At 34.7% G+C, this 14,540-nt stretch overlaps 1 protein-coding gene across 1 annotated transcript in view; it reads left to right on the forward strand.

The window, feature by feature from the left end:
- LOC142351433 (cytochrome c1, heme protein, mitochondrial-like) overlaps positions 1-14,540 on the forward strand; it is a 344,310-nt gene that overhangs the window by 323,505 nt on the left and 6,265 nt on the right. The window contains exons 2-4 of the mRNA XM_075403438.1: positions 7,813-8,036; positions 13,655-13,766; positions 14,221-14,396. Coding sequence (XP_075259553.1) covers positions 7,849-8,036; positions 13,655-13,766; positions 14,221-14,396 — 476 coding nt within the window. The 5' untranslated portion in view covers positions 7,813-7,848. The remainder of the gene's footprint in view (positions 1-7,812; positions 8,037-13,654; positions 13,767-14,220; positions 14,397-14,540) is intronic.

Below are 14,540 nucleotides of genomic sequence, written 5' to 3' on the forward strand. Positions count from 1 at the left end.
CCTCTTGATTTTTGCGTGATCTAAATTGTCACTCATTCACAATTTTAAAGCTGAACTCAGTTGGCGTCAGTTTACTACTAAAAGTCAAGTGAACAGTGCGCCGAAGTTGGTTCGGTTTTTTTCCGCTTTAATGTTGGCCTATTAACAGTTATAATAAAATCATTTAACTGGTTAGTGAAATTATAGTTTGACACTGATCCCCCCCCCCCCCCCCCCAGACAGTCGTTTGAGAGTATATCAGACGCCAGTCGGTTATATTTCATAGATTAGATGGCCCTCGTACATGAATATTTGGGGCTCTTGTACGAGCCTCATCTCATTGGTCATATAATGTATACCCCCCCCCCCCCCCCAATTCCCGTAAATTTGCCATCATGCTGGGCTATGATGGGAATGAACCAATTTTTGTTGAGTTGAAATTGGAAAGCGGAACAGGTGCTTTTAAAGCATTGGATAGATGGGAATGTTTAGTTGCGAGTCAACTAATATTTAGATTGTTGTTCTATTTTATTTTCTTCTATTCACTTCACCTACTTGTCTCATTAGAGAGAGGAGCTCTACTCTTGTTAATACTAAAATTGAATCGCCATCGCAATAACTAGTTACTCTGAATTTGAAATTCCAAATTAATAGTCTAATAGTTTCTAAATAGCAATCTAGTATATATTTTGTACGCTCTTTACAATAAAGCTTCATTTGATGAACTGTTCACTGCTATAACTGTTTTCAATCCCATAAAAGGTATGAATGAGTCAAGATTGAGTAGCCAAGAATAGTGTCGTCATTGTAGTTATCCAAATCCTGTTTGAATTACTGTTCAATTGAAAGCAAATTCGAAACTCCTTTGTTGATGACATAAGTTCGACGCTTTTGATCAATCTTCGAGGTGGCTGCTTCATGCTTCTTCGCAAATCATTACCGTTTTGGCGAAAGAACTGACATTGTAGGTTTCTCACCACAAGCGGTGGAAGCAAAAAGAGCTAAAATTCTTTTTTCGGTAGCTGAGATTGACTAGCAACCCTGATTGGGGAACGCCGCCTGTCTTATCAGAGCCTTCAAACTTTTTTGGTCAATTGGTAACCTACGCGATTATCTAAATTTGTGGCAGGTCATACTAGAGAATAATGTAAAGTATAAAAATTGGAATATGAAGGCACACTCACTTGGAGAGTCCTATTTGATCGATCTTAAACATGCATGAATGAATCTAAGTATTGCTTCGAGTTCATAGCTAGTGGTCTTTATCACTTTAAGATTATTTTATTTCGATATTTAGGACTATTAATTATTACTTTGAGACTATTTATGTTTGTCCGTATTTATTGTTGATTTTGGTTGTTTTTATTTTTTGTCTCAGTAATGACGCAGAAATGAAATGCTATGAACCAGGAGTGTTTTTAATTAATAGTTTCGCTTCAAAGCTAAAGGTTTTGTCTGCAACACGAATTGTTTTCTAAATTATTAGGGATCTTATGAGTTTTTCTCGTTTTGTTGTCTTAGCACAGAATCGCATTAATGACAGCTCTCATTGGTTGCTAATAAAGCATAATTGAATTCCCCGGGTTCGAAGCTAGTGATTTTTTTTACTAATTGTGTTCAAAAACTATAAGATATTGTTTTAGTTTTGCACGTTCTAATTCATTTTGTTGTCTTATCATTTAGTCTCAATGATCACAGGTCTGGTCGCTACTATTGAAGAAGAGCTTATTCCAATTCATGGTTTTAGCCCAAAGGTATAGTTTTCTATGACATCCACACTAATTTTCTTTTTTTTGTGGCTCATTTTGCTGTCCTATCACTTAGTGTCTTTAATAACAAGCCTCATAGGTTGATAATGAGGCATATGTTGATTCTACTGAAAGGCTTGAGTTCAATGCAGTAGTTTTTTGCCTTTGACATATAGTTTTTGATAATTATGAGTGCATTATTGAATTTTACTTGTTTTTGTTGGCTTTCTTGTGGTCTAGTCGCTTATCCTATATAATAACGGTTGTCATTGGCGTTCTAGTGCAACGTAATTTTGATCAGTTTATTGCTTCTTTTTATATTTTTCTTGATTCAGATACCATTTGTTTCTGAAAGGTTTGTGAAGTTCTGAACGTTGCCTTCATTTTTTGTCCCTTTTAATAAAATATCTTATGACTTCTAAGATTGTATGGTATGCTTTGGTGACGATTTTTAGTATACCATTTTGTTTGCTTTAATTTTGGCGCGACTAAGTTTTGTTTCGCCTAGTTTAATATTTTGACCATTTACTTTTTCTATTGTTTTCGGCAAGGTTGTTGTATGGTATACGCATCCTAAGGATATGTAGTTTTAATAGTTATACAACAAAAATGTTATTATTGTGAATTTTTATTGCACTAGTTTTCGTTCTTTTTAATCAGAGTAAAATTGGGTAATTCTTAATTGTTTTCAAAATTTTAGCAACATTTTAGATCGTGTACTTTGTTTTCTGTCAAAGTTCGATGCTGCTTTGGTCTTTAGTTAATTTTATTTTTTGGGTTGTTGTTGAGGTCTTGTCCTGAAGTGTTTATTTCATCAATTTTTTATTTCTTCTTTCATTCGTGCAATTTTGACTGAATTGCGTGCGTGACGTCATTTTTCATTTTAAATGGATTCATTAATGTTTTTTGCGTGAAGGGATTTTGGCCACACGTGACTTAACTCAATCTCAAAATGACTTTCCCTCTCTCAAATTGTTTGTTGGTAACTTTAATCGAAGGCGATGAGGTCTACTCAATATGTCACCATAAACGTCATTTGAGGTCAGCTAATAAGGATCACTTATTATCAACAGAAGTTACAAATTTTTCTCTAAAATTGAACTCTCAGCAATTAGTGAAAAACAGATTTCGCTTCTTTTTCGTTGCTTTTTGAGACTGCAGGTCTACGAAGCTATCGCAGTGATTTTCTGATAATTTGCCCGCTGTTTTGTTTGCAGTCAAACGAAATTTGAAGAAATTTTTGTAGTTGTCTGTTTCTTATGCCTGAACGTTTCCCAAACTTGTAGATTAATTTTTCGCTCGTTTGAGGAATTTGAGCTCGGATAAAGTGGTGAAACAGAAGGACATTAGTTCTATTTGAATCTTTCTGTAGGATCTAAACGAACTGATCACCGCATCTGGTCATGAGGAACACAGTTTGAACCAATTGTTGTAGCCGTAAGTGTCTTTTTATGAAGTATTTTCTTTTTCTCTCGATAATTTGATCTAGATTATTTTTTAGCTTCTTTGCGCAATCTGACTTTCGATCTAAATAACGATATAAACTGATAAATTACGGGGGTATTAAGTCTCTTAGTTGCTCTCTGTGACGCTCAAAATTTTAGCTAAAAATTGAGTTTTAGTAGTTATTTGCTTTTGTATTAATGTATCAATAATTTTACAACTGGTCTCCAGTTTGAGCAAGAGTTTTTTAGATTTTTACACACATTTGAGCGTGGATAGAAACCTAAGTCAATGGGTAAAGTTTCCTTAAAAGCTGTTCTTGTGTATGCTGAAACTACATTCATGGAATAGGAACGGTAGTCGGTGATGTGAAAATTTTCTGTTTTTTTTTGGTAAAACATCTGGGTTTGAAAATTTTCTATTGGAATTTGAATTTTATTCATTTACTGAATTGACAGCGTTTACTTTTGCGACCTATCTCTATTGTTACTGATGCAGCTCTGATGATGTTTATTGCATTTTTTGTTTTCTGTATCTCACTTTATTTAACGGCGTCTCTTACTGGTTTTTGGGAAGAATGATTAGTAGCTATTAATGCCCTAACATTGAATTTATAAAACATTTTGGGAATTTGAATTTAGTTTCATACAGATTTTTAAATTATTTGTCTTCGAACTTTTTTACGGCTCAAAAATGATTTTTTTTCAGGTTACAATTTAACGTTTTTGTTAACGTTTTCTGTTGATGTAATATATTTGATTATATAAAATAACAAATTGAACATGTTCCGGTTTTTTCCAGAAGTCTTGTCTTGGCTTTTCGAGTGACTTTTACGCCCTTGACTTATTGCGTTTCGTGATCTAAAATTCTGTCAATCACAATTTAAAGCAGAACTCAATTTGCGGAAATTTAATACAAAATGTCAAATGAAAAGTGCGCCAAAACTGGTGCCATTTTTCATTTTATATATTAATAGTGGTAAATGTTAACCTCTAATGTGGTTATTTGAAGCCCACTATTGAATTTCTTAGTCACATTTAGGCTTCCCCCCAACTGAAGCAGGCTGCAATTGATTAGAGCTTCCACTAGTTCGAGAGCAATTCTTTCGACTTTTAGTCGGTTATGTTTAATTGCTCTCAAACGAAGTTTGTAGCAATTATATTAGTCCTGTCGGTCTTTTTTTATGCGATTTTTCGCTTGTCCGATTTTTCGTCTGACGCTTTTGACTTTTCGTCCTCAAAAACGGGATAAAAAGGTAGCGCCCAGCGGGCATTAAGTGCTCTTAGAGCCTTTCAGCTCTGTTTCAGCTCAAACTGTTTTGGAGACTTATACTTGTACTTATGGTGTGAAATTCTTAGAGGTTGAAGACACCCCCACTGTTGACCCCCCCTCCTATTGCCCCACCCACCCCCCCCCCCCCGCCGCGCTAATGCCCCCCACCCCAGTGATGCCCCCCAATCAACCCCCAGTGACCCCCCTCCCGTGGCTAGCTACTGACGAACAACCGCTTGCTAAAAACGCAAGTTTACTATTTTGCAATTGTTTTCAAGCTTTTTGAAAATTTTTGATATTTTTTCAATCAATCAATCAATCGATCGATCGATCGATCGTGATTTTTATCAGCCCTAGGTGTCAAAGAATCTCTTCTAGGGTTCGATAATAGGTTACTGCATTGTTTCTAGTTGTAATCGAATGGTTTCAACATTTTAATATCATGAATTTTAGCAATTTTTTGACAAAACGTGCAATTTTTTCAAGTTTTTTGACGTTTTTTCCTTATTCAGGTCTTTCCAGACCCAGGAGCCAGGAAACATCCTAAGGGGTTTGATAATAAGTTACTGACAATTTTTAAAGGCAATGGAATAGTTTTTGAACTTTTATTGTTATAAATTTAAGCAATTTTTTAGCATTTTTTCACGTTTTTTTTTGAAATTTTTTGTAGATTTTTAGAATTTATCAGCCTCAAGAGCCAAGGAACCTCCTCTAGGGTTTGAAATTAGATTACTGAATAATTTCTAGATTAAATGGAATGTCTTGCAAGATTTTAACATCACGAAATTTGGCGTGTTTTTGATTTTTTTTGCCATTTTTCAATTTTTTGGCATTTATAGTCATTATTCAAATTTTTTGAGCCTCAAGGGTCAGAAAACCTCCGTTAGGGTTTCATAATAGTTTACTGGAGTTAATAATAAGGTTTCGTTGTCCATGGATTAATTTTCAACTTTTTAATATTACAAGTTTTCAAAGCTTGCAATTTTTTGTCTTTTTTAGGTTTCTCTGGCCTCAAGAGACCCGGAATTTCCTTTAGGGTTTGATAATATTTTATTGCATAGTTTATAGTTGCAATGGAATGTTCTTCAAGATTTTAATATCAGTAATTTGTAATTTATTTTTTATTTTATTATTTTAATCCTGTTTGTCCTTTATGCAATTTATCGCTTGGCCGATTTTTTTGTCTGACCCATTTGACTTCCGTCTTCAGAAACGGGATAAAGAGGTAGTGCCCTGAGGTCACTAAACCGTGACCCGACGTTAGTCGGTTATGTTTAAAATTCTAATATAAAATTGAACCGTTTCTTTTGGTTAAGGGATCAAACAGTTTTGAATTGCTCCCAAACGAGGAAGAAGCTTGAAGCAAGCATTGTAAACGTGTCTCTTTTGATGCAAAATTTTCGCCTGAACGTTTTCGTCTAGAACCTTTTCGTTTGCTTTCACTTCTAGAGTGACTTTTAACGCTTCATTTTTGTGAGGGACGACCGTACATAACTCGTGTAGCGTAGTGGCTAATGTCCCCGACTCCCGAGAGTTGGTGGATTCGAACCCCTCCCTGGTCAGATTCTAACTCTTCCCTGCGCCATAAATGTTTCTCTAGCCTAGACAGTTGTTCGAGAGCAATTTGCCCGAAGTTATTCGGTTTGTTTATTGGTAGGCTTTAACCTTAATTTGGTGTGGTTTTTCAGCGACTATCGTTAAGATTTCAAACAAAAGAGCAAAATAATTGAAACAATTTTTGTCTGATAACGTTTTTGAAATTGAATGTAAACAAAGAGAACTATATAATTTTTCTTTATTTCGAACTAATCCTTCAGTTAGTAAATGATAGTTTTTCCCAGAATATAACTGCGAAATACTGAAATAAATTTATTCCCAATTAGAAAATGGCATTATATCCACTTTATTCCTTTCGCTTTCTTCGTTCAATATTCCGATTAGCAGTCGGTAAACATTTTTCACAAAGCCTACTGTGATAATTTCATTTTTAAGTCCCACAGGCCGGAGAGGTGTGGCCAAATGTACTATTCTTGCATTAAAAACTTGGTAAATATAATTTTTACACACTATATAACTCTTATATCACTCTATTATATATTATCTCTCTATTATAACTTTTCTATCACTCTATCAAAAATACTTAGTATAAAAGTATCTATAATAGAGTGATAGAATAGTTATAATAGAGAGATAATATATAATAGAGTGATATAAGAGTTATATAGTGTGTAAAAATTATATTTACCAAGTTTTTAATACAAGAATGGTACATTTGGCCACACCTCTCCGGCCTGTGGGACTTAAAAATGAAAGTATCACAGCAGGCTTTGTGAAAAATGTTTGAATTACCGACTGCTAATCGGATTTTTGAACGAAGAAAGCAAAAGGAATAAAGTGGATATAATGTCATTTTCTAATTGGGAATAATTTTATTTCAGTATTTCGCAGTTATATTCTGGTAAAAACTCTCATTTACTAACTGAAGGATTAGTTCGAAATAAAGAAAAATTATATAGTTCTCTTTGTTTACATTCAATTTCAAAAACGTTATCAGACAAAAATTCTTTCAATTATTTTGCTCTTTTGTTTGAAATCTTAACGATAGTCGCTGAAAAACCACACCAAATTAAGGTTAATGCCTACCAACAAACATAAACCGAATAAAATCGGGCAAATTGCTCTCGATTGTTACCCTATTGTTAAAACTATCAAAAATATTTAGCATAAAAGTATCTATAATAGTTTTAACAATAGGGTAAAATATTGGATATATTTTTGGGTATTTTGGCATTCGGTCCTGTTTATTGATAGAAATTGTACATGACGAATGTATTATATTGACCAGCTGTACGTTTTTGTTTCATGGGCGTCGCATCTCCGGTTGAAGGTGTAACACGTTTGCCGCCAATAAATTTCAATCATGGATGGGTTGGAAAAATCGAGTCGCTAAATGCTAACTGCAATACTGTTAAAGAACAAATGTGCCAAACCCTAATGACGTAATAAGAACAAAGTGGCGTTCATGCATGATGTTCATAAGCGTTTTTTAAATTCTTCTTCCTGTTTGCCTTCTAAATCGTTTTCTTGGCTGTAATCTGTAAGCTTGAACAGATGCAATTTAATAAGTATGCCAAAAATTTGTGATAAAGAAAGCCAACCTAGAAAAAGTTTACCTAATCTAAAGCATTAATTTTTGAAAAACTAAAAAAAACTGAGAAATCAAAATTGTTCAACAACTTTTATCGTTGAATGTTATCGTCAACAGAACGCTTCAGAAACACTTCGGCCTCATTTAACTTCAAAAAATTTTCAAAATGTATATGGCTCGTGAAAATTTAGTCTACTCTGATCTTAATCTGTTCAATTTTTCAGAGGGTTTTGATAATTGGGAGCATTAATAAGGAGAATGAGCAGGTTTTCATCTTCGGCCAGAAAGTGGCACCGGGTTTTCTCTGGAGTGGCGGCTGGCTCTGCTGTTGTGGCTGCTGGGGGAGCATTAGCTGTGGGATCTGTAGCCGCAGAAGGATTCGAGATCCACCCGCCCCACTTTCACTGGAACCATAAGGGACCGCTAGACCAACTGGACATGAAAAGGTTGCTTGTCTTAATAACAGTTTGTGAATTTTTATATACATGAATTAAAACACTCGCGTGCATATTTGAAAATGGCGGAAGTCTGCAGTGCCAGAAGTTAACTTCCAGTTTCAAAGAAGCAAGGTTACGTAAACTGCAAAAGTCAATTCAAAACATTCTGGCTTAGAATTTCGAACCGCTACCCGGATCTCGATGAACGCCAGAGAGTCATGAAACCTATACTTTGATCTAGTCTGCATGGGATTTCATATCATATGTTACCGCATTTATTTTCCATAAAGGGTTCATGCCTAAAGGTGTCTTGAATTTTTTCTGCAGAAAGACAAGGACAAGCAACAAATCAAAAAAAAACAATTAAGCACTGTTATATCAAAATAGTTGATAGTTTTATACAAGAAAAAAAAACAGACAAATGGCAGGGAATTGATAACGAAAAGTGTCTCTACGTCAACAATGACAAATAAAAGAATCTGTAATCCCGTACAGTTCCAATTTGTTCTTCAAAACATTCGATCCGTATCTAAGAACTTAGACGAGTTTGAAGTTTACATTAATAGCATGTCTCAGAAACCTGAAGTAGTTTGCCTTACTGAGACTTGGTTAAATCCTAGCTATAACAATAACTGTTTTTCTTTGAATGGTTATCAAACAATTATATCCAGCAATCGTAAAAAAAGAGGTGGAGGTGTTGCATTCTTCTTGAAAAATAACATAAATTGTCAGATAGTTAAAAAATTAGAAACGAATTCCGTTCAACTACTAACAGTCGCCATCAAAACCATAAAAGAAGAAATCTGGTTCTCATGTATTTACATGCCACCAAATTGCACTAATGAAGCCAATTTCTTGACGGTTGAAAGATATCTCGACAGCCTAATGGTTGACCCAGAAACAAAACACGTACTATGTGGGGATTTTAATGTGAATTTTTTTAGTAAACAGCAAAAAAGCCGAAAGCTTAAAAAGCCTTTTAGCCGGAAACGGTCTCAGTATATCAAGCAATAACGACCCAACGAGGGTATCAAATGGCAGAGGTACGCTCATTGACGCAATATTTTCTAACTTTTTTATAGAAACAAAAGTTAAATCAACCAGCATAACAGATCATCACACGGTAGAAGGTTCTTTTGACCTCGATGGCAGTCCAGAAAAGTATTTTAAAGCTCTAAAAAGCCGCAATTGGCATAACCTAGATAATCCAATTACAAAAGAAAGACTCGAAAAGGATCTCAGGTATCAATTTGAGGTCCACAGAAGTAGTTTAGTACTCTTACCAATTGACAGAGCCTTCAAAAAACTTCACGAATTGCTCACAGAAGCATTAAACAGTCACCTTCCTGAAAAATATCGCACACAAAAAAAGAACAAAAATTGGATTGATAATGAGGTTAAAAACTTAGCGACGAAAAAACGTAGTCTTAAGAAACTGGCAGATACAACTGGAAGTCCACAAATTCACGAAAATTTTCAAAAAACTTGTAAAAAACTTAAATCTCTCATCAGATCTAAAAAACAAACTTTTTATCAAAATCTACTTAAAACCGATTCGGTAAAAAACAAAAAATCTTTTTTTGAGCTTTACAGATCTTTAGCCGGCAATTCAGAGTCCTCTAAAGTTGTCTGCTCGCAAAATAAAGTAGATGAGTTCAATGAGTTCTTCGCAAACATTGGGAAAAAATTGAATGCAGAATTTTTAACAAGAAGTGCCGTTACGATAGAAAACCAGAGTCAAAGTATGTTTCTAAAATGGATATCTGCAAATGACGTAATGTACGCTATCAACAACTGTAAAAACAAATTTAGTCTTGATTGCTATAACTTGAACTATTTTTTCATTAAAAAAGTTTCTGACTGCTTAACAGCTCCTTTACAACTCTTGTTTAACAGATGCATAGAACTTGGACAATACCCAGAGAGTTTGAAAATAGCAAAAGTTATACCACTCTTCAAAAATGGAAATAAAGATGACCCATCAAATTTCAGGCCCATCTCGTTGCTACCAATTATAGGGAAAGTCTTTGAGCGGATTATATTTGATCGAATTCAAAACTACCTAAACGTTTTCGAAATTCTCTCAGATTCACAATTTGGCTTCAGGCACGGGAAGAGCACAGTCGATGCCATTGCAACCTTAATAGAGGAAATAAGATCAAATCTCCACAACAACAGTGAAAAAACCAAATGCACCTTTCTAGACTTAAAGAAAGCTTTTGATACTGTCGATCACAAGATTTTACTGCAAAAGTGTTATAGATATGGTCTGCGTGGTCCAATATACAACATTTTAAAATCATATTTGTCCAAACGAACGCAATATACTTTAATTGGAGATAAAAAGTCCAAACTGAATCTTATAGAACTAGGCGTGCCACAGGGATCAATTCTTGGCCCACTGTTGTTTATTATCTACATGAATGACTTAAGTTTGTCCCAGAAAAAATCAAATGTTATTTTATACGCCGATGACACTGTTGTGAAGAGCAGAAGTTCTGCATCGAAAATTGACGATGATCACGACAGAGCACTAGATAACGTCAATGATTGGCTCATAAAAAATAAACTAACACTGAACAAGGAAAAAACAAAAAGCATGCTTTTTGTAAAGAAAAATCAAAAAAATGTTGTGTCAAGAACATTTATAAAAAACACTAAAATTGAAGAAAAACAAAGTTTCAAATACCTGGGCATCACGATAGATAATGATCTACGTTTCACAAAGCACTCAAAGCATGTGGTCACAAAACTTTTGTCGAATTGTTCTATCTTTTATAAACTAAGAAATGTTTCGAGAGAATCACAGATGATAAAAGCGTTTAAAACATACATACAGCCAATAGTACAATACGGAGTCCTGATATACGGGTCAACAACAATCACAACTATTAGGGAAATAGACAAAGTTATCAAACGTATCGTGCGGCTAATTTTTCATCGAAAAAAGTTTGAAAGCACTTACGAAGAAAGAGTAAAACATAGGATCTATTTAGCCTCGGAGTTACATGCCTATGAGGTGCTTAAGCAGACACTAAAAAACATAAGGGGACAATGTAATATTTCACCTATTTCAAAGGGTTTCTCAATGCAAAATTGCCTTAAAAAAGCAAGCGGTTGATTAAAAACAAAATAACTCAAGGTAAAAATCTATTTCAGTTTTTCAATAATAGTTAGGATAAGGCGAGTCTTAAGAATGCTTCTAGGTTACGATGATGAAATAATAGAAAAGATTGAAAATATGTCTACTGCCGAAACAAAAAATTTCTGTCATCAATTTCTAGATAATTATATTTTGGGTAATGAGGACATAGTCAGACTGTTGTATGAGTTTTAATATCACAACTCAAAGGCGTTCCATAACCAGAATAATGTTTTCACTAGGTTTAATGCTACCTTCAAAAATAGTGCTTCCTCTTTTTTTTTCTTTCTTCATTTTGAATCACTTTCATCCAGATAAACTGAACGAGACACTTGAGAACGGGCCATCGGCCCAATAGTGCTCTCCCACAGTCAAATATGTGATTGTATTTGTACAAGTAATTGTGAAAAGCTACTTATTGACTGATGGAAACAATTTATTATTATTATTATTATGTTGTATATGTGCCCTGATTTTCTTCAAAAAATTGGAACAATGGTTTCAACAAAGTGGCTTTGATATTCTCTATCAGCGTCTAGGGTGTCGAGAGAACAATAAAGTTCCTAACGAAAACTTTTGGAACAGTTTGGTATGCAGACAGCAAATTTCTACCTCTTCCAAATTAGTTGAGCAAATGAGAGAAAGAATTCGTCTTTTTTAGAACCATTGCTAGACATCTTTTAAATTGATGTTTTTGCTTGAATTTTAGATGGGAAAAGCAATAGCTATGGCGTTCTTTTTGAAACTCGATATTTGGTTGCTTTTTTACTATTTTAGTCACTAATTGCTTTGTAATTGCTCTCACGAAATCTAGCAATTATCAGTCATGCTGGTATTTTTTGTGGTTTTTCATACTGCCAATTTTTTTGTCTGAACAACAAATTTTGGTGACCTTGAGTTTAAAGAAAAGGGAGTATATTTCTTAAAGCCCGTGTGCATTAAGTCACTGAGCAGATCTCTAGGAAACTTACTAGTCTCCGCTTTGTGCTGTGAAGCGCAATTCTTCCGTTAAAGCATAATTGAAAACTATATTGAAAGTCTGTTCAGATTTTAGAGGAATGATTTGGGGAGAAAAATGATAGAATAAACAGCCGTAGTTATAACCTCAGTTATAAGATGCCCAAGTTGATTGTCAATTCAGTTGTTAGTTACTTTGAAATTTCAATAGATTTTTCCGCAGTCGAAATTTTACTCACTTTAAAAATTAAACAGCAATGTTTGCATGTTAAGCTAAACGCAGACCGTTTTAGGATAAAAAATTAAAACAAACTCTGTCTGTTTTTCGGTCTATTATTATTTTTAATCAAACTCCTGATATCTCAAAAATTTGTCGTGACAACAGGAAAATGATATTGGTAAGGCTAAGATCTTTAACGGCAAATGGCAGCTTTTATTCCTATGCAACAATTTGTATATCGGCCTTCCGATTTTCTGACTAAGTATTTTATTCAGTCATTTCATTTTTTTGTTTATAATTACTTTTTTAACTTTAATTCACGCATCTGCAATTTTGCGTATTTTGTGTGTTTGAAGAGTCAATTGTTGTTTTTTTGATATTAAACATATATTTGCCTGATAAACTGCAGATTAATCGACTTTTTGATGCACAAGCTAAATTTTGATTACATTATAAACAGATCTGTATTTTTGGGAAATCTTGGAGACTTTTTTTCGTTCCATACCAGCTAGTATTTTTCAATAGATAATGTTACTGTACTTTGTTCTATAAATAGAATGGGTAGTTTTATGGTCGTTAGGGCGATGATTCATTATCTAATCAGGTTGTATAGCTTCGGTGGGGCTTCCGCAACCCACAACATTTGATTTAACTTCCTCTCCAACCTTCACATTTAGTAGGGAAATGCACTTTGAAAGAGGAGAGACAAATTAATTCCTCAGTTATGACGAATTATTGAATGGTAGCAAAAATGGATATCTTTTATTCAAAAACATGCTTTAATAACGGATGTTGAATCGCTGTTGCAATTTTCAAACCTTTAGGTGTGGCAGAAATTATCTGAACAGCCGATTGCTCGGCGAATTAATAAGCCATAAAAATTCAAATTTAGCCATGTTGCTTCAGTTGCTATCGTGTGAAACTGAACGAGCGAATTATTGACTTGTTTAATAAAAGTAGGTTTAATAATATAATAAAAAAAATATTAGTAGCAGTTGCGTCTAGAGTCTCATTAAGACAACGATATCCGTTTCCAGGAATTTGGAAAATAGCAGTTTGGTTATATATAGGCTACGTGAGTCTGATGAAGTCTCTGAAAATATCTGGCATTCGTCGATTTAGCGGTTTGAGGTGTAGTTGAGAATATCGAAGTGACTTTCGTCTCGTAACCTTGCTTGAAACTTGAACACGGAAGTTTTTAAATCTCACTGTATGTAGGGATATCTCGCACTGCTGAGAGCTGGCGTTTTGAAACTAGCGACTAAATATTTCAAGAAGTGAACGTGCGTATTTTTGATTGTTTTTCAGTGTTCGCCGTGGCTATGAGGTGTACAAGCAAGTGTGTTCTGCATGTCACTCAATGAAGTACATGTGCTATAGGAACTTGGTTGAGAAGACACACACAGAAGACGAAGCAAGGGTCAGTTACTCTAAATACTATCAAAGGTTTAGTTACACCCAATATCACCCAATATATTAGCCTCTTGTTGAAAGAATTGAATTAAAAAAAGTTAAATCTATTGTTTTTGACCCCCATGCCGTTTGAGCTATTAACTCCCCCCTCGCGTTACTAAAGACGTTACCAGGTAAAAAATAGCGCGTGCGTAGTGGGCGGAGAAGTTTTGTCCCGCTAAGCTGTCCGAGGTCGGAAACGAAAGATATCCGTCTTTTGGGACACCGTTCATTTGTTCAAAAAAGCAATGAGCGAATTGTTTCCATATCATTAGTTCTGGTGGTCTGGCAACAACAACAACAACAAAAGTAACATCGTCTAATAACAATAAAGACTTTTACGGCTATGTTTGATTCCGTTTCTATTAGATTTGTGTATCGTGATTGGCTGCAATCAACCATTGTTTGTTATAATTACACAGGAGGAGGCTGCAGCCATCAATGTTGTGGACAGTGATCCCGATGACCAGGGCAACCCAGTTACCAGACCGGGAAAACTCAGTGACAGATTCCCAGATGCCTTTCCCAATGAGGAGGCAGCCAGATATGCCAACAATGGCGCATACCCCCCAGATTTATCCCTAATTGTTAACGCCAGGTAACCTATATAACTATAAGAGTACGTCTCATGTTGAACAAAAATCTGGGAACTGTAGTTGATTGTCGAGGCCTGTTTCTTTTCTTGTTGGTATTTGTAGATATAAGATTTAAGAAACGGGCAATTTCAAATAGACTATTTTTT

Source organism: Convolutriloba macropyga, chromosome 13 (assembly GCF_964194025.1).
Source record: "Convolutriloba macropyga chromosome 13, txConMacr16.3, whole genome shotgun sequence".
Lineage (NCBI taxonomy): Eukaryota > Metazoa > Xenacoelomorpha > Acoela > Convolutidae > Convolutriloba > Convolutriloba macropyga.